We start from the raw sequence: 26866 nt of genomic DNA on the forward strand, positions 1-26866 counted from the left end.
TATCATCTCAAAGGGTTTCCAGGTTATAAAATAACAATTTCTCTCAGAAATAAGGAAATAATTGCCTTTGTATCAGTTGATAAAATTAGTTTTTACAGATAAAATTAGATAATATTAAATTTTTTATTCTTCGACACTGTCAAAAATTCTCTGTTTTTTTTCTTGTGCAAGACAGTTTTGACAACTATTTGGCATTTCTCATACGAAACGTCAGATTACTTGTAACACTCTTAAAGCAATTTTGAGCCTTACTGAGACTAATTTGAAGAATAAATTGTTGTATTCAACTGTTTTCGTGTAAGTCGGTTCATTTATGTCATCTCGTGGATGATTAGCCACTCGTTTTCCCTCGTAGTTTAATAATCCACTTGTGAAATAAAACGTCCGATTTACACTCAAACTCGTTAAATAAATAACTATTACAGATTTGACTTTTGTTTCTTTTCTTTATTTGCAATGGCTTGTTCTGGAGTCAAATTATTGTCGTTTCTCTAAACTGGAATATGGAAATTATTGGACCTACATTTGTCAGAATGTCATTTCAAAGTCCGCATTCTTCTGGAATGAAATAGGTATTTTCTGAAAACTTGGTTCTCATTATTCAAATACATACATAGTATTTTGAATATAATTTTTTAATATTTATTTTCATTTTCTTGAAAATCCTTTTTTTACTTTTAGGAGAAAGGTAGTGCTATAATTCCTTCATTATACATATTTGTGGAAAACTCCAGGAATTACTCACAGTATCCTGAACAAGCTATTTCTACTACATGTAATTATAAAAATTATTTAAAAAATATTAGTTTTTGTCACATTTTTCCTATGCAAATAAACATTTTCTTTCATTTGTTAAAAAAAGATATCAAAAATATTACCATGTTTTTCGGTTTTTTGAGTGCAAAGTAAACTCTGATTTTTTCTATGCCTTTACAATAAGCTATATATAGTTTGTAAGTCTTCAACCCCTCATCTCCTAAAGACGTATCAGTTTAATCAGTTCGTCGTCAACATCGTAACCTACATTTCCATCCCGATTACAGATACTTCCTTTGTCCTGAAGGGTTAATAACACCGTACAATCCTATAACAAAGTGGTAAGTTGGTTGTGACGAGGGTCGCTCGGGGTTAACTTAAGAGAGGGCGGCAAATTCATGCGGTCAGCTCCGGATTACGAAGTGCCAAGTTTCAGCTTTCGGGATTAGGCAACATTTGTAAAAAGCTGCGTCTAATAACCCTCCAAGATGACAAAAATAAATGCAAAACATGAGAGGGTGGGCTTTACTCCACCTGACGTGTCATAAATCCGACTGGAAACGCAAGTTTGCTCCTGTCATGCCATTGACATGAAGGGAAGTTTTCAGGGGGCGACTTGGGCTAAAGGCACGTTCGACTTGATTTTTACGGTTTGCAGTGAGAAATGGAAAAGGGTAGTAATAAAGCGATCAGGAATAAATCCGATTTTGACCAGTATAAAATAATAAATGATCAGTATTTAATTAATTTTTGCACAGTAAAAAAACTAGAAGTGATCGGTGTTTATGATATAATATATACAGGCTGTTTCGTCTAAATCCCACATTAGAAGTATTGGAAGTTCTAATAATGGTAGTCATCTGAAAATTTGTGTACAACCATAATCTCTCAGGTACTGCCCAATGAAAATATTTTCCGATTATACCGGAAGTCGCTATCAACTTTCTTATTTTAAAAAGAAAGCTATATTTTTTAATGCTTTTTAAAATTAATAGAGTTATTTTGAAGTAGTTTTCATAAGCTCTCCCTACATCCTAGCGGTGTACGAAATATTTGTTTTTAATTTTTTTTTTGGATTTGCACCAGTTCAAAAATCGATAACTATGCCATTTTTTAAAATTTGGAAATATTTTTTAGATGATTTGAAAAAGGTGTTTTCAAATTTCTAAAAAAGACTAACAAACTCCAAATTTTTAAAGTTAATTTGGAAAACTATTAGCACCTATAACTCATTTTTTTCAAATGAAATGCCAAAAGTTTTATTTGACTATAGGTAGAGAATTTAATTCCGCATCGATCTGTATTAACACTTCCTATACTTATGTTTAATAGTTTTAAAGTTACAATAACTTTTTGATGGGATTGAGAAATTTATTAGTCATAGGTTTAGTCTCATACTTTGCCATGGAAACGAATGAAAAAATGTGAGAAATTAAAGTTTTTTAAACCAAGGTTTAATGAATTTATTATGTTTTTCGGAGTTGGATAACAGAGAAACAGAGTTTATAGTTTAAGTTTAATTAGAAATATTTTTATGACAAACTATGCAAAAATAAAGAAATTTCTTACGATGGCAAAAAACCTACATAACTTAAAAATTATCACAGATAGGTATAGGAACTACTAATACAGATCGATGCAGAACAAAATTTTCCTCCATCTAGTAAAATAAAAATTGGAACATACCATTTGAAAAAATTAAGTTATGGATTGTCCAACCTTAACCTTAACATGTTTGGGTTTATTAACTTCATTTCCACTTTTCACGTTCATTGGCTTGGTCCAGAAATGAAGAGATACTTTTGGGGTGTCTAAAATCAAGGCATTTTGTAAGTTTTTTTGATCTTTTTCGGATGGATACTTTTAGGAAAACACTAAATTTGTAGGATTCTACCCTGTTTTTCGTGTGCCCAATTTTTGGTGGCCTACATACATTTGGGAACTTTTGGGGTTGATAAAAATTAATGATTTTTGAGAGGTTTTAGGCCCTATTCGGTTGTTTACTTTTGGGAAAACAGCTAAATTTGTAAGATTTTGCCTTGTTTTTTAAGACACCAAATGTCCTGGCCCAGAAGTAACAATTTATATACTACTTTTCAAAACTGGTGAGTCTAGAATTCTACATTTTCGAGTTTAATCGTTCGAGGGGTATGTTTCTTTTTAGTTCGCTGGGGCGAAGCTCTAACCTGGAGGCTAGCTACTGAGCGTTTATTATTTAAACTGTGCAAACTGAAATTAGATACTGTGCAAATATGATTTTTTTACTGAGCACTTTATACTGAACAAATATAAAAAAAATACTGTGCGTACTTTACTCTTTTAAATATTTTACTGTGCAAAATACATCCGCGTAAACCCCACATTAGAAGTATTAAGAGTTCTAATAAAGATATTTATCTGAAAGTTGGTACTCAGTTATAATCCGTTGACTTCTGCTCAACAATAAAAATATTTTCAAGATGGCAGCACCGAAAGTCGCTATGAACTTTCTTATTTTAAAATAGAATGCTATGTTTTTCACTGCGTTTTTTGATTAATTCAGTTATTTAAAGAGAGTTTTTATCAGCTTTCAATATACCTAAGTTTAAACGTTTTCGAGATACTTAGAATTTTTAAAAATTTTTTGTATTTTCACCTGTCACCTAAAAACTCGGTAACTCGCTTAGCTTTAGAGATTTCAAAATCATATTTGGAGAATTAAAATAGAAAGCCTAATCGGTTCTTCAGTCTGTTCAAAAGTGGAAATAAAGTTAATAAACCCAAACATGTTAAGGTTAAGGTTAGACAATTTCAAGTATCCATAACTTAATTTTTTCAAATGGTATGTCCCAATTTTTATTTTACTAGATGGAGGAAAATTTTGTTCTGCATCGATCTGTATTAGTATTTCCTTTACCTATCTGTGATAATTTTTAAGTTATGTAGGTTTTTTGTCATTGTAAGAAATTTCTTTATTTTTGCATAGTTTGTCGTAAAAATATTTCTGATTAAACTTAAACTATAAACTCTGTTTCTCTGTTATCCAACTCCGAAAAACATAATAAATTCATTAAATCTCGGTATAAAAAACTTTAATTTCTCACATTTTTTCTTTCGTTTCCATGGCAAAATATGAGACTAAACCTATGACTAATAAATTTCTCAGTCCCATCAAAAAGTTATTGTAACTTAAAAACTATTAAACATAAATATAGGGAATGTTAATACAGATCGATGCGGAATTAAATTCTCTGCCTTTAGTGGAATAAAACTTTTGGCAATTCATTTGAAAAAAATGAGTTATAGGTGCTAAAAGTTTTCCAAATTAACTTTAAAAATTTGAAGTTTGTTTCTCTTTTTCGGAAATCTGAAAACAGCAAAGAAAAGATCTAGGCTTCCTTTTTCAAATGACCTAAAAAATATTTCCAAATATTTAAAAATTGCATAGTTATCGATTTTTGAACTGGAAGGTGCAAATCCAAAATCCAAAAAAGTAAAAATTAAAGATATCACTGAATCTGTCGTTTTGACGTCAAAAAAAATCGATCGGTTTAATCATTCCTAATAATAATTCGTCGGTTGGCGTAATAAATACAAAACCAAATTCAAGTTCACTATCAGATTAGTGTTCAGGGTGGCCATGGCCACTTTATCTGATGTGACGTTATTTCTTATCAGGTTTGAGGCTGAGTGAATGCAGGCCAGTGCAGCCCACCCTCGCATCCCGTCGAGAATAAATATAAATCTTGGGGGTGATTGCAAGGGTAGTTGGTAGCCTTAGCAACGGTGTTATTGCAGTAAACTAAGGTGATATTAAGCAAGCCCTATGTCTTGGAAGATTCATAACGTCTGAAGTCGAGTTTTGCCAACTTGCCAAAGCGATTCTCTCAAACGTCCGGAAACATTTTCAATAATGTCCGGTAAACAACGTCTCGGAGAAGATGAAAAGAGTTATTGCGCGAGAAATTGGAATTGTGAAAGACTCGAGTTTTGTTGTGTTCATCATTCATAAGCGTTTGATGCATTCGCCGCTCTAAACAATTTAGCCTCGCTCGCACTTTTAAATAAATTATCCGCAGGATCTACATTGGAAATGTCATTGTTTCATGTAATATTCAGCAGCGTGTAAAATAGAATCCCATTAAATGGCCTAGATTAGCGTCCCGTAATCTCGATATCGAAAATTTCATAAATTCCTGTCGGAGTTGCGCCCGCAGTGGTCGATAATCTCGTCGCGAAATATAATTATTAAACATAATTTATCCCGCCATTAGCCACAGGAAATGCATTTCGCTAATGATTTTATCGCTCCAGATTTACGACTTTCCGATCCGAAGACGATTCCAAATAATAAAACTAACACTAAAAAAGCGCTCGCTCAAGTAATTTGGATATCGAATCTGTCCGAGCGATAAAATTGAAAAAGCTGATTTATCGCCACGAATTCGGCCGTGTCACTTCGGATTAATTTATTGGACGCGAGTTTAATTTAAAATCGTAACAGGATCGTTTATCAGCGGTTTCCGGGGCTGTGATTAGCGCGACGCTTCTTCATTTTCACGGAATTCGTTTAATTTAATCAAAATTTTAACGAAATGATCTATGAGGGCAATTTTCACGTGTGCAGCTTGGGACGAATGTGGAATGGGACCAACAGGAAACCGGAACAAAACCGGCCATAAATTCGGGCCGATTTTATAATTTCGAGCCAAACGGATTTCTACCGACAGGAAAAGGGAAGAAAATTTACGCTAATCGCTTTATTTTTAAATGTGGGGCCAGCGAACGAAATAACGAATTCCGCCTCACAGTTTTTACGAAATAACATATTTTGCAATTTTAATCATGCTCTAATTAAATAGTTTAACCAATATGACATTGTTTATTGCCAATTATCTTTTTTGATATTGTATCTAATTAGACTAGTTGACTAATACATTTATTTCATATACCTTTAATAAAATTATTATTATTTTTTTGTTGGCAACATTTTAAGCCTTCTTTTTAATACTTGAAGTCTAGATATAAAGACTATTTTAAAACACGTTTCCTCTAGCAACGTGTTTTCACTATTTTAAAATACGCTTCCCTTAGCGGCAATATTTTAATTAAGTCTTGGATTTAGTGCAATTTTTGTAAATTGTGTATTGTCTCATATAGGAATATTGTTTTCCGAAAATTTAAAGCATTACTTCTATTACGACCAGAATTAACCTATTGCCAGACGTTGTTTAAATGCTGATGCATATTTTTACACAGCTCGCTATGACAGAGTGAACGAGGTACCATTATTTTAAATATTAATTTTTTTATAACATTTTAAGCTTTATTCTTTTTAATATCTGAATCCTCGATTATAAACACTATTTTAAAACACGCTTTCTGTAGTATATAGCAACGTGTTTTAAATTAATGTTTTCACTATTTTAAAATACGCTTCCCATAGGAAAGTGTTATAAAGTCAAATGTTCCAACAAAAAAAAAAAAATTGAATAACACTATTGGGAAAACGATTGTAGTTCTTGGGTGTCTAGGCATGCAACTCGCATGCGCTCGTTGCATAACGACAGCTCTCGAACTTTAAGCATGTGTTTTCGCACTCTTATTATTAACAACTGTTTTATGTTTATTTACTTGCTAATACCTTTTTTAATCAAAAAATTCATCACACATGATTAAAAAATCGGTAAATTATGTGATCTGAAATATGTAATTTTTTCTGAATGTACTTCTGAAACATTATTAAGACTTCTTTAGGTGCTAAATTAGAAATGTATTTTGAAAAAAATGCGTTACTTGCTCTAGTTTAGACGATTTTTGGCCACAAATAAATTTAAAATATTCACTTGTAACAACTCAGAAAATACTTGTTTCTTCCGACTGTTTTATCAACGGACACCTCCTAGAAGCAAACCCTTCTGACAAACGGATATTTTTGTTAGCCCCATTTGAAGATAACTCATTTTAAATGAAACAGATTTTTTTTAAGCGAACGCTCCAATGAACGGACGCAGATAATGCAATTCGGAAGCTATGCGCGCGCGTGTTATTGCTATTAATGTTATTATTATGAATTATGGGAAATCCTCAAAAAACTTAAAAAATCACATAAGCTGGTACATATTTTAACTTCAGTCTCAAATTGATTTATATTCACACCTCAGAAGAGGTTAAAATTATAAGTATTATTGCAGTAGTTTTTATTTGCAGTAAGTCTTATAATGGTGTGTATATGCATTCGTTAGTACTTTTATCATTTTATTTTTTATACACAGGTATAGTGTTTTCGTAGTAAATACTATAACTAAAAAAGGCGGTTGCTAACATTAAAGAAAAAAAACAAAAATAGGAGCAAAAATCTCATTATAGATGGAAAAGTTATGGATGGAACATATTTCTTATTTCATCTTTAATCCTTCATTTTTTTTAACTATTTTGTTCGTTTCCACTTCTATTTAATGTCATAATCTCATGGGTTCACCACAAGAGTATGTTTACTTTTATAGTTTAATCTGAATTGGAAAAAATTAAGTTTTTTTAAAGAGTAAGAGATTGAAAATAGATCAATCAACTTATAACTTTCTATTGGTTCTAAATGCAATGTCGAGATGAAAGGCACCTAAAGGATGGCTAGGAAAGTTTGGAGTCGTCACTATATACCTATTAAAGTTTAAGTACTACTTACATTTTTGGCGAGTTTGTGAGTATTGATGTAGCAAATTTAAAAAAAAATCTTATTCTTTCTCAAGAAATAGTACCTAGTTGACAAGTATTGTTATTGTACCAAATAGTATTATGCTACTAACTTCTTTAATGAATTATTTTTAGGTAGTTTGTTTCTATGTACTCGTATACTTAATTATTTCTCTTCAGTGGACATATCCATTAACCGGACATGTCACCGTCGGTGTCCGCCCATAGGAGATTTTACTGTAGATGATTTTCAAAAAAAAAAACAATTTTGCCAAAATGTACAGTGTTCAAAAATGTCTGTTCATCAAGTCGATTATGGAATTCACATTCAATGTGCCGCTTTGTCCAAATACAAATAATACTAATTATACTTTCTGAGTACTGTCATCTTTGTCAATTTTTTTATTTAACTTTTACTTACTTTTTTGCATTTTTCGGCGAAGATGTTTCAAGTGTAGGGTTTGTCTTCATTTGTGTTTTCTATTTCCGTGACTTTCTTTGTTGTGTATTCTTTCGTTTCTAGATTCGAAGCCTTTTTAACGGATTTGCCACTTTGACAGTTTAAACTAAGCGGCACACTATACGTTCATATTTCATAGGTGACTTGATGAACAGCCATTTCTGAACACTTTATAGTAGAAAATTTGCTACACAGTTTTTTGTAGGGATTTGGCTAGTTTTGTACATTTAAATTTTTTAATTTTTTGCTTAAAATTATAGCGGTCATTTTACAGAGACATTTTTAGTTCTTTATTCTTCGACACTGTCAACATTTACAGTTTTTCTCCTGTGTAAGAAAGTTTTTAAAACTGTTTGGCATTTTTCAATACGAATCGCCAGATTATTTTTAATATATTTAAAGCAATTTTAAGCCTCGTTGAGTCTATTCGAAGAATAAAATGTTGTATTCAACTCGTTTTCGTGTAAATCGGCTCATTTATTTCACCTCGTGGATGATAAACCACTCGTTTTCACTGAAATAAACGGTCCGATTTACACTCGTTAAATAACTTCCTGCCAAGCTAAAAATTTTCGTAAAATGTACCGTCAAATAATGACTATTATGACATCGCACTTGATGACGTTGCCTTTTTTAATATGCCTATTAAGGCATCAAAATGGCGGCAAATTACAAATTATTATTAAAAAACTTATAATTTGAAAATTTAAAAGCGGTTTTTTTCAACAAATCCTACTGCTTGTTTTTTGCCTAAAACTCAAGCTAAAATTATATTTTTTATTTGACTGCATATAATTGATATTGGGATGGCGGAGGAAATACTGTTAAAAATATAAGTTCTTGACTGTTGTTGCTATTTTTAAACAAAAATGACCAAGTTCAAGTTTATCTGATTATTTGAGGGTTATTTTCGCGTGTGTTTGCACTGTGGTGTTTTTCCCCTTTTCCCAAACTTTCTTTATTATTATCTAATTGTCACGTTCGACCTCCGCATCTCGTGTCGCTCCGGAAGAAGGGTGATCCCGTTTTCAGATTTCCTCTGATTTATTACACCGTGTCTAGCAAAGTGTCTCCATTGTGAAGTTGTCGATAAGAGTGAAGCAATCGATGTCGACCACATTCATCAATGTCTTCGCAACAGTGACAAATACTATTCCAGACTTGCACGTTAACTTCCAACAAAGCCGCCCTTTTACCCCTTTCGACGATGTTTACATCCCCAAATCAATAACTCTGGTGTTTACCCTAATTAGCCAAACACACAGCAACCGGCAATCTAGGCCTATGAAAAAAAATCCCTGAAAATTGAATACGTTCTGTTTTTTTTAATCTATCCTCCCCGTGGCTTAAACAGCCATTCTAAATTCTGTTTGCTCTAACCCCTGGCCGTTTTCACACTCTCGCATGGCACAAAAGCATAAAAATTCTCGCTATTATACAACACAACAAATAAAAGCCTACTGATTTCGAGATAACGAAATATAATTACGCCATAAATAAAACCAAACAGGAATGTCATCGTGTAGTCGACCAATTTACGATTTCGCGTGCGAAGCACCCATCTGCTGAAAATACCAACCAGCGAGTCAATTTCAGCGCTCGAATTCACACAAAGAAAAATTATCCTTTCGCGACGAATCTCCAAAAATTGAAACGTTCGGATGACTAATTAGGGTACAAAGCTGGATGCCTCGCTGCTTGATACATCAATTACGGCGTAATGATTAATGCGAGATCGTAATTCATGTTTGAGGAGCTCATTAGTGATTGTTGACAAATTTACTGTTGTTCTTGGAGCAACAATTCGATTTATTATGAGAGGGTTGCATGATTGTGCAACGTTTGCCGGGTTTTACCGACATCGTAAAGTGTAAAGATAAAAAATCAATTATGCAGTTTTGGGTGAAGGGTAGATAGATAAATTAATAGGCACAAACAAGGGTGCATTATTAAGATTGCGGTAATTTGACGGGGCAAAGATCGCTCAATCAATTCGGGGATGGACACGGGTTATTAGTCTCGCACTGGTTTCGAGGTCACGTTTTGTTAAGGGATTACAAACTGACACTATAAAAATCAAGCTATTCGGAAATAAAATTAACTAGACGCCCTCTGGTGATGACTTTTGAACTATGTCGAAAACAGTAAAGAAATTTTCGTAATGCCACATTTAACTGACATTTAATGAATTGTTCAACAATTTTGCGTGTATAGTGTTAATTACTTACAATAGAAAGAATCACTTTAAAAGTACGTGGTGGTAAATACTAGCGTTGACTTTGGTTCTGTAGTTTTTCGTGGTATAAAGTGTTTATTGTTGGAACTTGAAAGTGGATAAAAAGTGAAAAATATTTAAATTTTGATTACAAAGTGTTATCAAACAGTTGTCTAATTAAAGATTATAAGTAATGGAACACAGCGAACACAAAGTTTGGCTCAAGAAACCAATAAATTAGTGAAGTGTGTGAATTTTAGGTTAGAATTTTCCACTGAAAAATTAAAGATTAACAACTGCTGATACATTTAAACGTAAATTATGCCAAAAGGTAGGCTTTTCAATGTCTTTGTAATAATTTTCCAATAAAGAATGTGAACCAAACAGTCATTCGTTATTCGTGTTTTCCTCGTCATCTCTCATTTGTCAACATAAGTTTCTTGCATCAAAGATGCAATAATCATTCCGCATAGGCAATGTAATAATTGTGAAGCCCCAAAATTCGTACAACGCTCAAAATATCCGAATAAACATTTTCCCGCCATTTATGGTTACTGTTTTCGACCTAGCTCAGTGGCGCCCCCAACGGTAACTTTACTTCCGAATAGTATAATTTTTTTTATTCAATTTTGACATTATAAAGTGACATTATTGATTCCATAGTAACACGTATAAGTAGTGATTTATTCACTAGTGAATTAAAACGGCTTTAATTTACTAGTGATTTAAAAATTATTCCACTATTGATTTAAATAACTTTAATGAATACCAACAAATACTTTTATTTAAAATAAATGTTACAATTCTCCAATTCTACAGCCTCCAAAAACTCCCACAATTAGAACCACTTTTTGCAGCAAATATTCATCATCTGAAGCAGTGTCTAAAAACTTTTCCATTTCTTCGAAGCTGAAGGCTTTAGATTTCTTTGGTCTGTGCCCTACAGAGTGTTGTTTTAAGAAAGCAGATACCTGATGAAATCTACATCAATTATTTATTAGTTCAAAACTTATTATAAACAATATAATCCTTACAAACCTGCTCATATCGATATTTTCTTTAACAGATAACATTTTCTTCAGTTGGGAATAATACGCCCACAATGACGAAGATTTTGCATTTTTGGATCGTTCAGAAATATAAGCCAAAATTATTCTCTCGTCTACTCCCTTTGCATCCTTCCGCTTCCTCCATTCACAAAAATTTGAATACTCTTTTTCGTATAATTGTTTAGATTTTGCTGGCACCACTTTATTTATAGCTTCTGAAGCTTCTTGAATGATCAATTCAGGCACGAAAACCTGGTTTTCCTCTTTAAAATCGCTGATTCTAGCCATTTTTTCCATACGCGTTACAATTCTCGCACTTTTGCAAATAAATAAACAACTCGTTGTTATGGAAATTTGATTCGCATGTGATATGATTTGTATTCGGAAGTAAAATTACCGTTGGGGGCGCCACTGAGCTAGGTCGAAAACAGTAACCATAAATGGCGGGAAAATGTTTATTCGGATATTTTGAGTGTTGTACGAATTTTGGGGCTTCACAATTATTACATTGCCTATGCGGAATGACTATTGTATCTTTGGTGCAAAAAATTTATGTTGACAAATGAGAGATGACGAGGAAAACACGAATAACGAATGACTATTTGGTTCACTTTCTTTATTGGAAAATTATTACAAAGACATTGAAAAGCCTACCTTTTGGCATAATTTACGTTTAAATGTATTAGCAGTTGTTAATCTTTATTGTAGTTTTGTAGATTTACCGCAGCATTTCATGATTTTTTCAGTGGAAAATTCTAACCTAAAATTCACACACTTCACTAATTTATTGGTTTCTTGAGCCAAACTTTGTGTTCGCTGTGATCTATTACTTATAATCTTCAATTAGACAACTGTTTGATAACACTTCGTAATCAAAATTTAAATATTTTTCACTTTTTATCCACTTTCAAGTTCCAACAATAAACACTTTATACCACGAAAAACTACAGAACCAAAGTCAACGCTAGTATTTACCACCACGTACTTTTAAAGTAATTCTTTCTATTGTAAGTAATTAACACTATACACGCAAAATTGTTGAACAATTCATTAAATGTCAGTTAAATGTGGCATTACGAAAATTTCTTTACTGTTTTCGACATAGTTCAAAAGTCATCACCAGAGGGCGTCTAGTTAATTTTATTTCCGAATAGACCGAACGGTTAATTTTAACATATTCTTGCATTTTTTGGTAAATTTTGGTCAAAATTGAATAAAAAAATATATACGACACGTGAATTAAACCTATTAATTTGCTCGAAGAATTAATCCACTCGCTTGCGCTCGTGGTATTAAATTTTCTTCTCGCAAATATACAATGGTTTAATTCACTTATTGTATAGTATTTATAATTTTGGGCGAATGTCGTATAAATGTATCAAATAATACTTCCTCATCTGCTACTAGTTTTGTCTTTGTTGTTAATATGCGAATGAGTGAAACAAAATAAAAAACCGTCAAGCGTAGCAGAAAATGGGAGGAGCAGTCCTTCCCAAACTATGGGATGCCACTTCGTTATTTGTTATGTTTATTGTTGTTAAATAAATTAATATATCTTTTGTTTATTTGTCTGGTCAACTCTATAAACAAAATGTTTACTATTATCAGCAAACCTATACATGTTAATTATGAATTTCAATTTAGAAGTGGCTTTTAAATCCCCAAGACTTTTTAATGTAAACAATTTGTAAACAGAATTGTCTCTTATTCTCTTAAAAGATTATGTTATGTTCCATCTGTAATTACTTTATTTAGTGCTACAGCAACTTTTAACACATTATAATGGTATTAATACCACGACAGATTAAAATAAGATTAGTTTCTTAGACAAAATTGATTAATTGTAGATAAGACTTTTTACTTTAGAAAGTTGGTTTTAAGAGTTTAAGGGTCATTTTACCCCTATCCCACTCTCACAAAGTCAATTGTTTCTGGTAATAGATAGTAAATGTTAGTTCCTTCAAAAAATTTATGGTATAAACAATGTCGTGAATTAACAAAAAAATTTGTTAAGTTTTTGTTAGCTGAAAAAGAAAACTTGGGGAGTTGTTTAGGCGTTAAGTAAAACTTTTTTTGAACTCATAGCGTTTAGATAGCTATTTCAGACGGACTTTCCCGTACTGCGGTATTTTTTACTTTACAACAATAGCTAGGGACATTTAATAATATAATAATATTATTAATATTTAATATCGTTGAGGTGAAAATGGTTATTTTTTTACGATAAATGATGAATTGATGAATCTATTTTACAAATGTGGCAAAGTGTTTTAACTCAAGTTAAGTTTGGAGCAACACAGTCAACCATTACGACAAACTAATAGAGGAAGACATAAAAAAATTAATGTGTCTTGACCAGGTTCAAAAAGAAATTATAATTAACGTGAATTCAGATGATGATGGTGATAGTGACTTTGACGAATTTGACGATATGCAGTTAGTCAAAGTGAGATTGAAATATAAATTAAATTGTAAATAGATTTGAAAATATTTTTTGTAAATAAAATTTACTTGTTTTCTGCGCTTGTTGCATTATTTGAACATGTTGAGAATCACTGATATATTTTGGGTGGGTGACGTAGTTGCGCTTGCAAAAGTTTCCTGTCTCTTTTAAATCATATCCCTGGCTCGAGCCGAGGGCGGCCCATCGTTTATCTTACTTGCTCCTAGCTACTTTCTCGAAGAGTGAGAAAGACAACAACGTTTTACGACATTCGACCAAAATTAAAAAAAAATATTACTATAATAAAGTTTTGACTGTTGGACTAAATTATTTTATGGGTCAGTTCACGATTGTTGGCGTCTAGCTCGGTATTTTAAACAATTTTTGCAAAGCTATGGTAAATTCTTATAGACCCTAATACTATTTATTCACACACTTCTGACTGAATTTTTAGTCATCATAGCATGAATAACAAAGGGAAGAAGCTCTATCTCACACGCAAACTGTAGGAGTTTTACCCATAGAAATTAAATTGTAACAGTAAAACATACTGTTTGTAGCACGCACGAGCGGTAGCGAGTGAGTGCCATTAATAGTTGAGATTATTTATTGTCCAATAACACACTAGTTCATTGGAACAATCTTTTCGTTAACTGCAAACTCATTATTCTGGTGACAAATTTTGAAATTAATACGAAATCAAAACCATTTTCATCTTTTTATTGCACCATCTTCAATAACTTTGGCAGCTGCCATTAAAATACACTCTCAAGAAAAACTCGAAAAAACGTTTAAAAATGAGTAATAATCAGTTGTCAAATATCCAAAAAATGATAAATCGTGGTTTCTGTAAATTATATCTAAGAAGGGGTCGCCAGGAGCCACGCTAATAATACCTCAACGGACTGATTAGATTGCAATTTATGTACACTTGCTGACTTGGAAGAGGTAGGCGATGATTTATTGCTGACCGTTTTTTATTATCCTGATTGTATTAATGACGTGAACAAATAAATCCTTTTTTTCTACTTCGATTTCGTATTGACGTCATTACGATACGCGATTTTCCCTAAATTTCGAAATTAATTTTTTTGGTAGAAAAAGTGCAAAGTAGAAAAAATACTGTATGATATCTCGTTTATAAGGCATTTTGCGGCAATTACTCTATCATGGCACTCCGCGCTGCTCTCGTCGTGCCCTAAATCCGTGCGTGAGACAAAATGTGTCTTATAAAACTCGTATCATAATATACTATTATGGAGTTCTTGAAACAAACTGTGGTGATTTTGATGCTTTAGAAGTTAATAAAATATTTTTCTAATGAAAGAAATTTAAAAACTCAATTAATAAAAGCGGTTCTGAGATTTATTTGGATCAATGTCACTTTAGAATAATTGTCGGTGCTTCCATGTTGTAAAAACAGGGTTCAATATAGTACAATGTGTTTTTAAATAACTCGCATCTAGTTAACTCTGAAATTGGTGTACATGTAAAAAAATACTGTAGTTATCTCGTTTATAAGGCATTTTGTCTTCTCGCTGAGCTCGTTGTGCCTTAAATTCGTGCGTGCAACAAAATGTTAAAACTCGTATCATAATATACTATTTTGACAAAATCACCTATTATTATTGATATAAATTAAAGCGTCAACGAGAAAATTCTTTAATTCCTATAGTATTTCACATGCAGCATTAGGAAAAAGTATGGAACCACGCGTTTTATGCCTAAGCTGTGTTTCTTACGAAGAAACTAAATAGTACATCATCAAGTACTTTACAAATCTCTTATCTATGACGTTCAGCCACTAAATATTCAGTCATCTTTGTGACATTTGCGTATAAAATGAATCATGATAAGGAAATAAATACTATTTCACTTATGGGTATTAATAATGTTGTTGCTTATTCCATAGATACGACTCGAGGTAGTACACCTTTATTCTACAAGTGGTTACCATAGTACATTATTTCAATTAGTTATGGTTTGTTATCTTTATAAACAACTGTCAGTTTCATTATTTTTGAAGAATTTTTTTTTCAAAATTTCGTTTAGTTTTCAAGTTAAAAAAAATTTTCTTATGGCACCCTTATATGTCGATTGTTTTGTAAAAAATTATGCTTTAATATTACTTCTAATTGAATAACTTTGTTTTTGAACCATTGTTTTTTTAATAAATTATTAAAGTTGCGTTCTTAGTTCATCACGACGGTTTTCCGAAATTGACCAAAGAGTAGTATCCATGGATGTTTTTATTCGAATAATTTGATTCGGCAAATTTTTCGCAAATATATGAGAAAATTATGATAAAAGTATTTCAAAAAGTATTATCAATACCTATAAGTAAGATATACTTTATTAATAATCTAATCTGTTTTTGAGAAAAGTATCTATGCAGTAGTTTAGAAAGTGCCCGGTGAACAAATAGCTATGTGTTCCAGATTTAACCCTGTACGCTGTGGTGAGTACAGAAGCACCTACAGTTTTAGACGTTATCTAAATTGTGTTAGAAATAAATAGGCATTTTTTTAGCTCAAATAACCATGTGCTTATTACTTGTTATTGTTACTCTTGTCACATTACTTTTGCCACTACATTTTACTACAACTCCGAGTCCAACCACTGCTACCACCACTGCAGTTTCGAACTACCCATATGTGGCCTTTTTACAGAATTCTCCCACAAACGCTTGGTGTGCTGGAACTTTAATTTCGAATGATACAATTTTAACAGCAGCTCATTGTATTTACGGGTACACACATTTTTTTATAAGACTATTACTTTAAATTATTTTTAGTGCAAACACGCTTTCAGTTCTACTAGGAGCTAATGATCTAATCGAAGATTCAAATGCTGTAAAGTTGAGAAGTTCCGAATTTGCTATTCACGAGAATTATACTAATACCACAAATTCTTATATGCATGATATTGGGCTTATTTTCTTAAGTCAGTCAATTATGCTTAATGACAAAATTGATACTGTTCCGTTGTCTAATAGTCCGTTTTTCTATACAACGGAGAAAACCTGTTATGTTTTGGGTTGGAAAACATCAGATAACAACTTCAGTGAAACATTATTAGAAAAAATCGTTACACTAAGGGAAGAATGCGATCCATTCAAAATTTGTGCTTTTGGTGAAAATGGCCCTTTTGAAGGGGATTCGGGAGGACCTCTTATTTGCGAATCCATGCAGATTGGTATAGTTTCAGGTGGAACTGTGGAGGACAATAAACTGTCAATATACGTAGACGTTGGAAGTTACAACGAGTGGATCAGTGAACAAATTTTACAAAATAGTCCGTAAATGTCTTACAAGCAATACAATATTTGTTTCTTTCCGTTGTACCAACATTCATTCGAACACAATAAAAACACTTGATGATTACTTTCAATTTCTTATCATTATCTTGCTGATAAGTACGTTTAAAATCTCAACCTTGATTGTTCCATCACTTTTGACCAAAATGTCCAAAGAAGCAATCCTGTTGATTGTCTTGGCTCTAAGCCACTATAGTGTCTGTGGTAGCAACCTGGAGCTGATTCAAGCCCACATTGAACCATCAAAAGTCCGAATTATTGGAGGCGACGAAGTAGTACCCCATTCCGTACCTTATCAGGTTGGTTTAAGAATCAATGGAAATGCCTTCTGTGGCGGAGCTCTCATTTCGCCAAATTACGTTCTCACAGCTGGTCATTGTGGCGAAGTGTAAGTCTATTTTTCCAATTAATAAATCTTCAACTGTTTCGTCATAGGATTCGTTCAGTTGAGGTAATTTTGGGTGCTCACAATATTTCCAACCCTTCAGAAGACACTCAAGTTACAATAACTGGGAGCAAAATTACAAACCACGAAAAATATGATTCTGCAACGCTTCGTAACGATATTTGTTTGATTCAGTTGTCAGAACCAGCTCCTATTAATGACAATATTCAAGCAGCAAAGCTACCACCAAGTAGTGATTCGGGTAAAAGTTATTTTGATGAAACTGTCACAGCAACTGGATGGGGGTTGTACAAGGATGTACCTTTTCCCACCACTAGAGACATGTCTGATGTTCTGTTGAAAGTTGAGGTTCAAGTTTCAAATTTAACTGAATGTGGAATGTTTTACAATGATGATGATGGTACTTATGTAGTTGACACAAACCTTTGTACCTCGGGATATAGAAATAAAGGGACTTGTAATGGAGATTCTGGTGGTCCTTTGAGTCTAGATGGGGTACTTATTGGACTTACCTCTTTCGGAACGGATTTGTGTGAAATGTGCAGTCCTTCGGTATACACAAGAGTCGTGGATTACCTTGATTGGATTGCTCAAAATTCTGATGTTCACATTGATTGATTAACAATAAAACAATGACACTCAACGATTTCAATATTTTCTATTGTTTGTTCTTCCTGTTGTCACTTTTATCAACTATTTTTTCCTGTTGTTATCTTTTCGATAACTGGACTGATTGATATAAAACTGTCCATTTACCTTCTGTAGCCATTCTTGCTTAACATGGCAAGGCAAGCAATTTTCTTGGCCATTCTGGCTTGGGGGCACTGTGGTGCAACAAACTTAAAACGCATCCAAGCTCATGTGGCGCCTTCTAAACTTCATATTATTGGCGGAGATGAAGTAGTACCACATTCCGTCCCGTACCAAGTTGGTCTAAAAATCAACGGAAATGCATTCTGTGGAGGAGCCCTTATTTCACCAAATTATGTCCTGACAGCAGCTCATTGTGGTAAAGTGTAAGTTTTCTCTTTTACCTTTATTTTTTGCGAAGCGTTTTTTAAGCAGGATTAGATCAGTCGATGTGATTTTGGGCGCTCATAACATTTCTAATCCCTCTGAAGATACACAAGTTACAATCGCTGGTAGTAAAATCACCAATCACGAAAACTACAATTCTGGGAATTATCGCAACGATATTTGTCTGATTCAGTTATCACAACCAGCCCCTATTAATGACAATATCCAAGTAGCTAAACTACCACCGAGTAGTGATTTGGATAAAAGTTATTTTGACGAAACGGTCACAGCGACAGGTTGGGGGTTAATTAAGGACGTTCCTTTTCCAACCACCAAAGATATGTCTGATGTTCTTATAAAAGTTGATGTCAAAGTTTCAAATATAACGGAATGTGGAATGTACTATAATGATGATGACGATACTTATGTTGTTGATACGAATCTCTGTACCTCGGGGTATAGAAATAAAGGAACGTGTAATGGAGATTCTGGCGGGCCTTTGAGTCTGGATGGGGTGCTTATTGGAGTTACTTCTTTTGGGACACTACTGTGTGAAATGTGTAGTCCTTCAGTGTATACGAAAGTTGTGAATTACCTTGACTGGATTGCTGCAAATTCTGACGTCAAAACTTTTTAACAATAAAGGTGTTTAATTTTTTGATAAATAAATATTTCTGAAAGAGTGATAATTTAATTGAATTATAGTTGATAAAACAATTGCATTTTGGATGTCCGAATAGGGTAACTCCGAAACAAAGAGGTTTAGAGAAAAACGAGTGACAATTTCTCGGGTCCATTTTTTCAGAAAATAATTTTAGTCAAAACCGCAGCTCGCTATCATTTTTTGTTTTTGACGTAAAAACCAAAGTTGATATTTTAGCGAAATCTAAAAAATCATATCTTCCTTATTACAAAAGATACACATTTGAAACAAAGACATTATACGGGCACTTTTTTACAGCAAATTTAATAATGTTATCAGTGCTTTTTTTAATTATTTGTTTAGCTGTAATAGCCTAAAGTTGTATTTTTTTAAATATAAATCACAGTTGGCTATGAAATTTTCGAAAAGCTTAAATTTTCTGAACTGAAAACAATATAAATACAGTTTGATAATTTTATATACTTTTCATAAAAAGTATATTTAAAATATTTGAAAGTAGTTGGCCATGGAAAAATTATTTCACATAATAGGTGTGAATAATCTAGAAATTGTGTAATTGTGTAAAGTAAGTAAGTAAAAAGTGGGAAATTGGAATCGTCGCAGATTTTAATTACATAAAAATATAATGTGCAGAAAATTGAAAACGATGTGTCACTAACATTTGATCACACTTTTTTATGATTTAGTAAAGTATAATTGAGATAACGTTGATAATGTTATATACAGACTGATCCAAAAATACGAGTCTGTTGGCAACACATTTGAAAGTATTTGTGCTCGTAATTTGCAACACTGTAACCGAATTCGATTTCTCTTGACAATTATTTGACGTACAACCCCACAAGAATGTTAAATTGTTGTTAACTGGAAGAGTACTCCATTGGTATCCTTAAAAATTTAAGTCCAGTGTTGCCAACAGACTCAGTATTTCTGGATCAGTCTGTATTTTTTTACCGCAGATGGGATTTAATTTTGCTGTTTGGATTGACATTTTTTTGTAAAATAAAATTTTATTGATAGGCAATCATACAGTTAATAAGATTTTTGTTTTTCTGACATTCCATGTTTAATTAGAAAATAGAATGACAATTTAAGCCATTATAAATCTAAAAAAAATAATTTTCATCAAATGCAAATAATTTATTTAATTATAATTTATTATGCTGTTTTCATATTAATTAGTGTTTAAAAAATTATTAAAACATAAATACTTATTGGGCAATTTATTTTTCATAGTTTAGGCCATTTAAGCCATTATAAATCTAAAAAAAATAATTTTCATCAAATGCAAATAATTTATTTAATTATAATTTATTATGCTGTTTTCATATTAATTAGTGTTTAAAAAATTATTAAAACATAAATACTTATTGGGTAATTTATTTTTCATAGTTTTAATTAAAAAATCCAATTTTTTTTTATGGCTTACTATAAAGGAAACGCCAAATGTTATGTGTTTTTAATATTTAAAAACAATATAATACACAAATAGACATATCAAATCAGAAAAAAACAAGTTTTTCAAAAATAACAGAGCCGCCTATGACACTCATTAAAAATATATACTTTATGTTATTATAGCTAAACAATGGTTAAAAAATCGCTGATGACATTATTAAAATCTCTGTAAAAAAGTGCTTCTGTAAATTTTGTGTTTGAAATGTCTATCTTTTATAATAAGAAAGATATGAATTTTTTTAGATTTCGTCAACTTTTGTTTATAAGTCGAAAACAAAAGACGGTAGCGGAATGCAGTTTTGACCGAAATTATTTTCTCAAAGAACGGACCCGAGAATGTGTCACTCGCTTTTCTTTAAACCTTTTAGTTTCGGAGATCTCCTGTTCGGACATCCAAAATGTAGCACCCTGTACTTATGTGAACTAATCTTTTATCTAGTTAATAATGACTTATAGTATCCTAAAATTATTGATAAGATTTTGATGACTAACAGGTGAGAAAAATATTATCCGGCAATAAAAGACCCCCTAGTAGCCCCTTATTGTCAGGATTTAATATTTAGAAATCTGTAAATAAAGTTAATAGAAAACAATAGACCGGGAATCTTTGTCTTTCAAGTTATTTAAATTTTTAAATGATACAAATCTTATCAGTCGATTATACTTTTTATTGGAAGCTATATATAAATACAATATACACTTATAAAAATTAATTGCAAGCATGCTGTCTACTAAAATTCTAATCATTTTAGGTAAGTTATAACAAATAACTGAATAATACAGTAAAAGTGTGTACTAATAGTGATAATACTGTTTGCGTCCCCTTTTACCTGTGCCTGTGACGAAAATGAATTTAAATTCATGGTTCAGTTAATAACGTTAGATTTCGAAAATAACCAACGAGATTGTGCTGGATCATACATAGCGGAGAAATATATTCTAACTGCTGCCCATTGTGTAAACAAGTACGTATAAATACGTGTAAGTAGTTTAGAAAATGTAGCGCAAAATTATTTACTCATTTTTTAAGATCTTCTAAATTTTATATTAGCTGTTTCACAAATATATAGAGTGGTCCACAACTCTTCCCCACCGGAAAAGTGTCTATGATTTAGGCAATTCTAAATCTAAAGTTTCTTTACAAAAAAATTCTAACTCTGCGCTTGGGAGATAAGAACGTTTCAAAGTAGCCAATCGAAAGGCCTTGCTCCGGAGGATTACGGGAACAAAGGTTGCTAGGAAACCAAAAATAGGTAGAACGGGTAATAAAACTGTTCACTTGAATTATTTTTCATTCTTTAGCAACAGAGCTTCAGGGATTGGTCACTTTGGAACTTCTGCATCTCCCAAACCAAGAATAGAAGACCTAGTTTTTTGCATAATTGTCATCCCCATTGTTGTTACCACTGCACTTTCCTGCAGGAGAATGAGTTGTGGACCACTCTGTAGAAATGTCAACGTCACAGTTTCTCTAAAAGTTAGTTGTTATAAATTATTCATGCACTTCAAAAAATTAATAGCTAAATAATTTATAGTTTAATTGAGATCTAATTAATTAATAACTATTTTACATTTTTTTTAACCTTATTGAAAAAAAAATTCGGTAGAATGCGACGTCGGCATTTCTATAACTTTAAAGTCCGTAGTTTTGAAACATCTAATCGTTTTTTTCGTGTTTTAACACTAAAAATAATAGATATTTTTATTGTTGTTTATTATAAATATTTTCGTACTTATTTAGGCACGATATGTTTACATTGTTTTTTGTTTTAGTACGAAAGAGATTCATATTGTAGATAATGATGAAAACCAACTAAAATCTCTAATACTGGATTCCAATAAAGCAAGCGTTATTCATGAAAAATTCTGTGAAAATAAAGAAAAGCATAGACTTGATAATGATATCGCACTAATCCACTTAAATGACAATCAAGTTGCTCAAATCAAGAGAAACATTGCTCTTCGTACAATATCAGTATCTTACGACTATGACATTAGTGAAAAAACAGAGTTGTACGTTCTAGGGTGGGGTACTTCAGACCCAAATGCGGTCAATGATAAGTTAGAAAAGAAAAGTGTAAGAAAAAAAAATTGTGAAGAAGAAATCAACGACGAATCCGTTGTGTGTACACATAAGGACAATGTTTATAAAGGAGACTCTGGTGGACCTTTGATTGCTGATGACAAACAGATAGGTATTGTGTCTGGAGGTGTTGAAGAAAGCATTCTTTACACATTTTTGCCGTACTATAAATCATGGATAGCGAAAAATGTTGAAGGACCTGAAACAGATAAGAATTCGTCAACGGAGCATGTAATTATAGCAGTTACAATGATTTTATGTCTAATGTACATAAACTTTATCTATTTCTAAACAAGTGAGAACATGTACAGGTGTCTGGAATGTCGCGCACCTCATTGAAAGCGGGTAGTCCCCCAGTGTACCAAAAAAATGTTAAAAAAAATCCACATCTTCTGTTTTCCCATCAGAACCTAAACAAATTATGAAAAAAGGCAACGTTGCCCAAAGATACACGTAAAAACTAAAATTAAAAATTACAGGGTGCTCAAAAACTGGCGCACCAACTCAGTGGTACGTTATTGAGAAGCAAGTGCAGATTACTGGAAAAATGTTGAAAAAATTCCTAAAGTTATATTTTAAAAAATCTGGAGCTTAAATTTATTGTGTTAACTTCTTTAGTTTTCATTATTTTTTTATATTTTTATGTTTCATACCAGGTAATCGTTCCGTAACAAAACGATGAATAATTATTTTAAAATTTACTATCAGATTTTAGCAGTTTTTTTAATTTAAAAAAATTAAAATTCATCCAAAAAATCACAATATGCAGATGTGCCAACACTGAGAATTATTTCCTAGGAAACCGTTTCAAAAATAATTTATTTTTATTGTTGCTCAAATTCTATTGCGATCTTGACTGTTAGACAACGTTGCCACATATCATTTACCTAAAATTAGTTATTTATCAATAACTTTAATACAAAGAATTTTTTTACTATTTTTACCTTTATGTGTAAGCAATTCTCTACCACACTCCGTTGAGTTGGTGCGCCAGTTTTTGAGCACGCTGTATAATTAAACTTTTGGATACTATTAAAAGGTGTTAAACATATTTAATTTCTGGTGTTTAAAACCATGGTTACGCCGTGGTAGTATTGTTGTTAGTCGGATTATTCTCCCATTATCGTATTTTTTATTTATATATTTCCAGCGTATTCACCAAACAGCAAACACCAGTCACAATATTCACTCTTGGAAAACATTTTAATCCTTCACCGACACTTTTTGAAATTGAAAAACTACCGCTGACAGACGAAACAAAAATTTTAATGACATTATAAACAATCACCGTAACCATGGTTTCATCTGAACAACAATAGTGTGTGGCCAAGTGTTGACAGATTTATCGTCATTGTTGACTCAAATTTTTTTTAACATTTATAACATAATTTAGCAAGGTTTCTTCAGTTTTTATGTTATTAAGTCCTTTTATGCAATTCATTTATTCCACAAATGAATTTGGATCTGAAATAATAGTGCAAACACCTTTATTTTGGGCAAAGACTTTTCACTCTTTCCTTCATCATAACTTCAACAATAAAAGACTTAAGATTTTTTTAACATTTTTCTTGTTGTCTAGAGCATCGCCTGATGATGTAGTGTCACGGCGGTGCGTGACTTTTCGGACGCCTCTATAGTCGTTTTTTTATAATCAACTGTTAAAGTGTCGTCACGTTAACGTAAATAGTTGTTTTTTCAATTAACAATTTAAAAATTTGGTAAAACTTTTCAAATTAAATTTATACAATACATCGTGTTATTAATAATACACTTAGGAGCCGATTGTTAAATGTAGTGTGAAAATTGTCAAATACAAAATGCAGCTAGTTTAGAAAGTGTCTAGACATAAACTTTTACGGTCATTCAGTCTGGTCTTTATCGGAATATTCAGTATTTTGACACTGGCAATTGATTATTAAAAAAATGAACGATATTATTCCCTTTATTTACTTTATCTTAATTTTACTTGTAGCTTTATATGACTTATTCTTAAATTCATTTGAACTGTTTAAATGTTATTAGAAAATGTGAATTATGTAGGTATTATTATTATTATTGTTATTAAGAAAAAGGTATGTAATGCTAAATCTTGTATCATAGGTGGAGTGAAATATATAGTACCTACATATAGGGTGCTCAAAAACTGGCGCACCAACTCAGTGGTACGTTATTGAGAAGCAAGTGCAGATTACGGGAAAAATGTTGAAAAAATTTCATATTTTAAAAAATCTGAAGCTATAAACTTATTGTGTTAACTTTTGAATTTTTTTACTATTTGTACCTTTATATGTAACCAGTTCTCTACCACACACCATTGAGTTGGTGCGTCAGTTTTTGAGCACGCTGTATAATGAAACCATCTAGTTTATTTATTGCAAAATGCTTTTTTCTGCATTTTTTTAATGTGAAAACCCATCGCAAAAATCGCGAAGGTGTTAGGAGGAGTCCTCATCGTTCACTTTCACGGCGCCTACAATAAATCTTGATGAAATTAAATTCCACCATGTTTTGCATAACAATACCCAAGTTTATGAATAAATTGTAGATATGCTCTCGCCGTAATTTACAAACCAAATAATGTAACACCAAGATTACCAGCAATAAATAACTTTGTGAAAATTCGATCGAACCTCAACATGCCACCAAATTAAAACCAACTTGTCAGAATTCACTTTCTTTGAAAATGATTGTCCTATTTGTCCATACGATCTAAATAAACAATGCCTCGTTTAATGCCGTCAATCTGCATTCTCCAACTGTTCGATCACTGAATGAATACGGTCGTGTCTCATTACTTATTCACGGCCGTTTCTTCCTCTTCACGACGGTCCTGTCGCGGACAATAAACAATAATTTACAACGCCATGTCAATAATTGTTGGACATTGCTCATTAAATCATCGGCGAACGACATTAGTCCAGTCAAAATAGACAACAAAATAGTGGTAAGCTTCCAAAAATTCACATAGAACTGAAAATTGATACAGGTCTTTAGGACACTATTACAAGTAACATATCAAAAGTCCCAATCGATCCTGTTTGCAAAAAAAATATTCAAGGTTAAAAGTCAAAGGTTTCGGTTTTTGCAATTTTTCTTGTAAACGGTAAATGTTATCATTAAAGTAGGTCAGACAAAAGTTGTAGACAATGCAATTGTCTACAAAAAATGATTTATACTTTTTTTTCTACGAATCACCGTAACCGAGATATCGCGATTCTAAAAGTTAAAGAAGGCGAATTCTACATAATACTAGTTTTTCAATCACAAAGACACTTTAATTATAAATTTAAATGATCACATGGTATTACCGTCTATAAGAAGATAATATTCCGAAATACTACTTTACATCTACCATAGCTTTGCAAAAATTGTTTAAAATAGTTTAAAATAGTGTATTTATTAGCTGGTTCAAAACTATAAAAACGCCAACATCGCATTTTACCAAATTATTTTTTTAAATAAGATTGATAAAATAGTTATTAGTGTTCTCTCATTGAAAATATAAATTACATTATCTGTTATTTTTATGAAATGCATGAATAATTTATAACAGCAATTTTGAGAGAAAATATGACGTTGGCGTTATTATAGTTTTGGAACACCTAATATAAACAGTCCCAAATATGACCGTTTACGAGAAAAATTGCAATAATCGATACATTTGTCCTTTATCCTTGAATATTTTTTCCGACATTCCATGTTTAATTAGAAAATAGAATGTAGGCTTGTTATTTTAAATCAAAAAAAAAAAATTATTAATCACAAATATTTGATCTAATAATTATTTATTATGCTGTTTTTAAATTAATTAGGATTTAAAAAATCATTATTTACAAATATTTGTTGAGTAATACAATTCTCCTAGTTTTAATTAAAAATCAAAAAATTTTCATAGCCTACTATAAAAAAAGCGAAATGTTTTGTTTTTTCTTAAATATTTAAAAATAATGTATTACACAAATAGACGTATCTAATTAGAAAAAATAAGCTTTTAAAAAATATCACAGCCACCTATGATTCCAATTTAAAAAATTAAAACTTTATGTTATTCCAACTAAAGGAATGGTTAAAAAAATCGCTGATAGCAATATTAAATTTTCTGTAAAAAATTGTCTCATAATGTCTTTGTTTCAAATGTGTATCTTTTATAATAAGAAAGATATGAACTTTTTAAGATTTCACTAAAATGTCAACTTTTGTTTATAAGTCGAAAACAAAAGACGATAGCAAGATGCGGTTTCGACCAAAATTGTTTTCCCAAAAAATTGACCCGAAAATGTGTCACTCGTTTTTCTCTAAACCTTTTAGTTTCGGAGATCTAAATAGT

At 31.8% G+C, this 26866-nt stretch overlaps 3 protein-coding genes and 2 non-coding genes across 7 annotated transcripts in view; 4 read left to right on the plus strand and 1 right to left on the minus strand.

Moving 5' to 3' along the window:
- robo1 (roundabout 1) overlaps positions 1-26866 on the plus strand; it is a 476471-nt gene that overhangs the window by 217589 nt on the left and 232016 nt on the right. The gene's annotated exons all lie outside the window — the stretch shown is intronic.
- Positions 10870-11505, minus strand: LOC107397543 (uncharacterized). Its single transcript, XR_010334297.1, has 2 exons — positions 11142-11505; positions 10870-11084 (listed from the first exon to the last, which is right to left on the minus strand). It is a non-coding gene; the product is annotated as an uncharacterized LOC107397543 (transcript).
- LOC655840 (serine protease P37) lies at positions 17023-17960 on the plus strand. Its single transcript, XM_962403.5, has 2 exons — positions 17023-17299; positions 17347-17960. The coding sequence occupies exons 1-2, from the start codon at positions 17058-17060 to the stop codon at positions 17933-17935; spliced, it is 831 nt and encodes a 276-aa protein (XP_967496.1). The 5' UTR covers positions 17023-17057; the 3' UTR covers positions 17936-17960.
- Positions 18098-18971, plus strand: P38 (serine protease P38). The gene is given in 2 exon segments (NM_001170769.1): positions 18098-18333; positions 18383-18971. Coding segments are annotated over 2 exon segments (825 nt in total).
- On the plus strand, positions 21101-25161 carry LOC103312383 (uncharacterized). 3 transcript variants are annotated; one of them, XR_001574637.2, is made up of 5 exons: positions 21101-21208; positions 21259-21437; positions 21487-21709; positions 21759-21933; positions 22230-25161. It is a non-coding gene; the product is annotated as an uncharacterized LOC103312383 (transcript). The 3 variants fall into 3 exon arrangements; XR_010334455.1 differs by having other exon boundaries at positions 21259-21421; XR_010334454.1 differs by lacking the exons at positions 21487-21709; positions 21759-21933 and having other exon boundaries at positions 21102-21208; positions 21259-21421; positions 22230-24898.

This window comes from Tribolium castaneum, chromosome 1 (assembly GCF_031307605.1).
Source record: "Tribolium castaneum strain GA2 chromosome 1, icTriCast1.1, whole genome shotgun sequence".
Classification (NCBI taxonomy): domain Eukaryota; kingdom Metazoa; phylum Arthropoda; class Insecta; order Coleoptera; family Tenebrionidae; genus Tribolium; species Tribolium castaneum.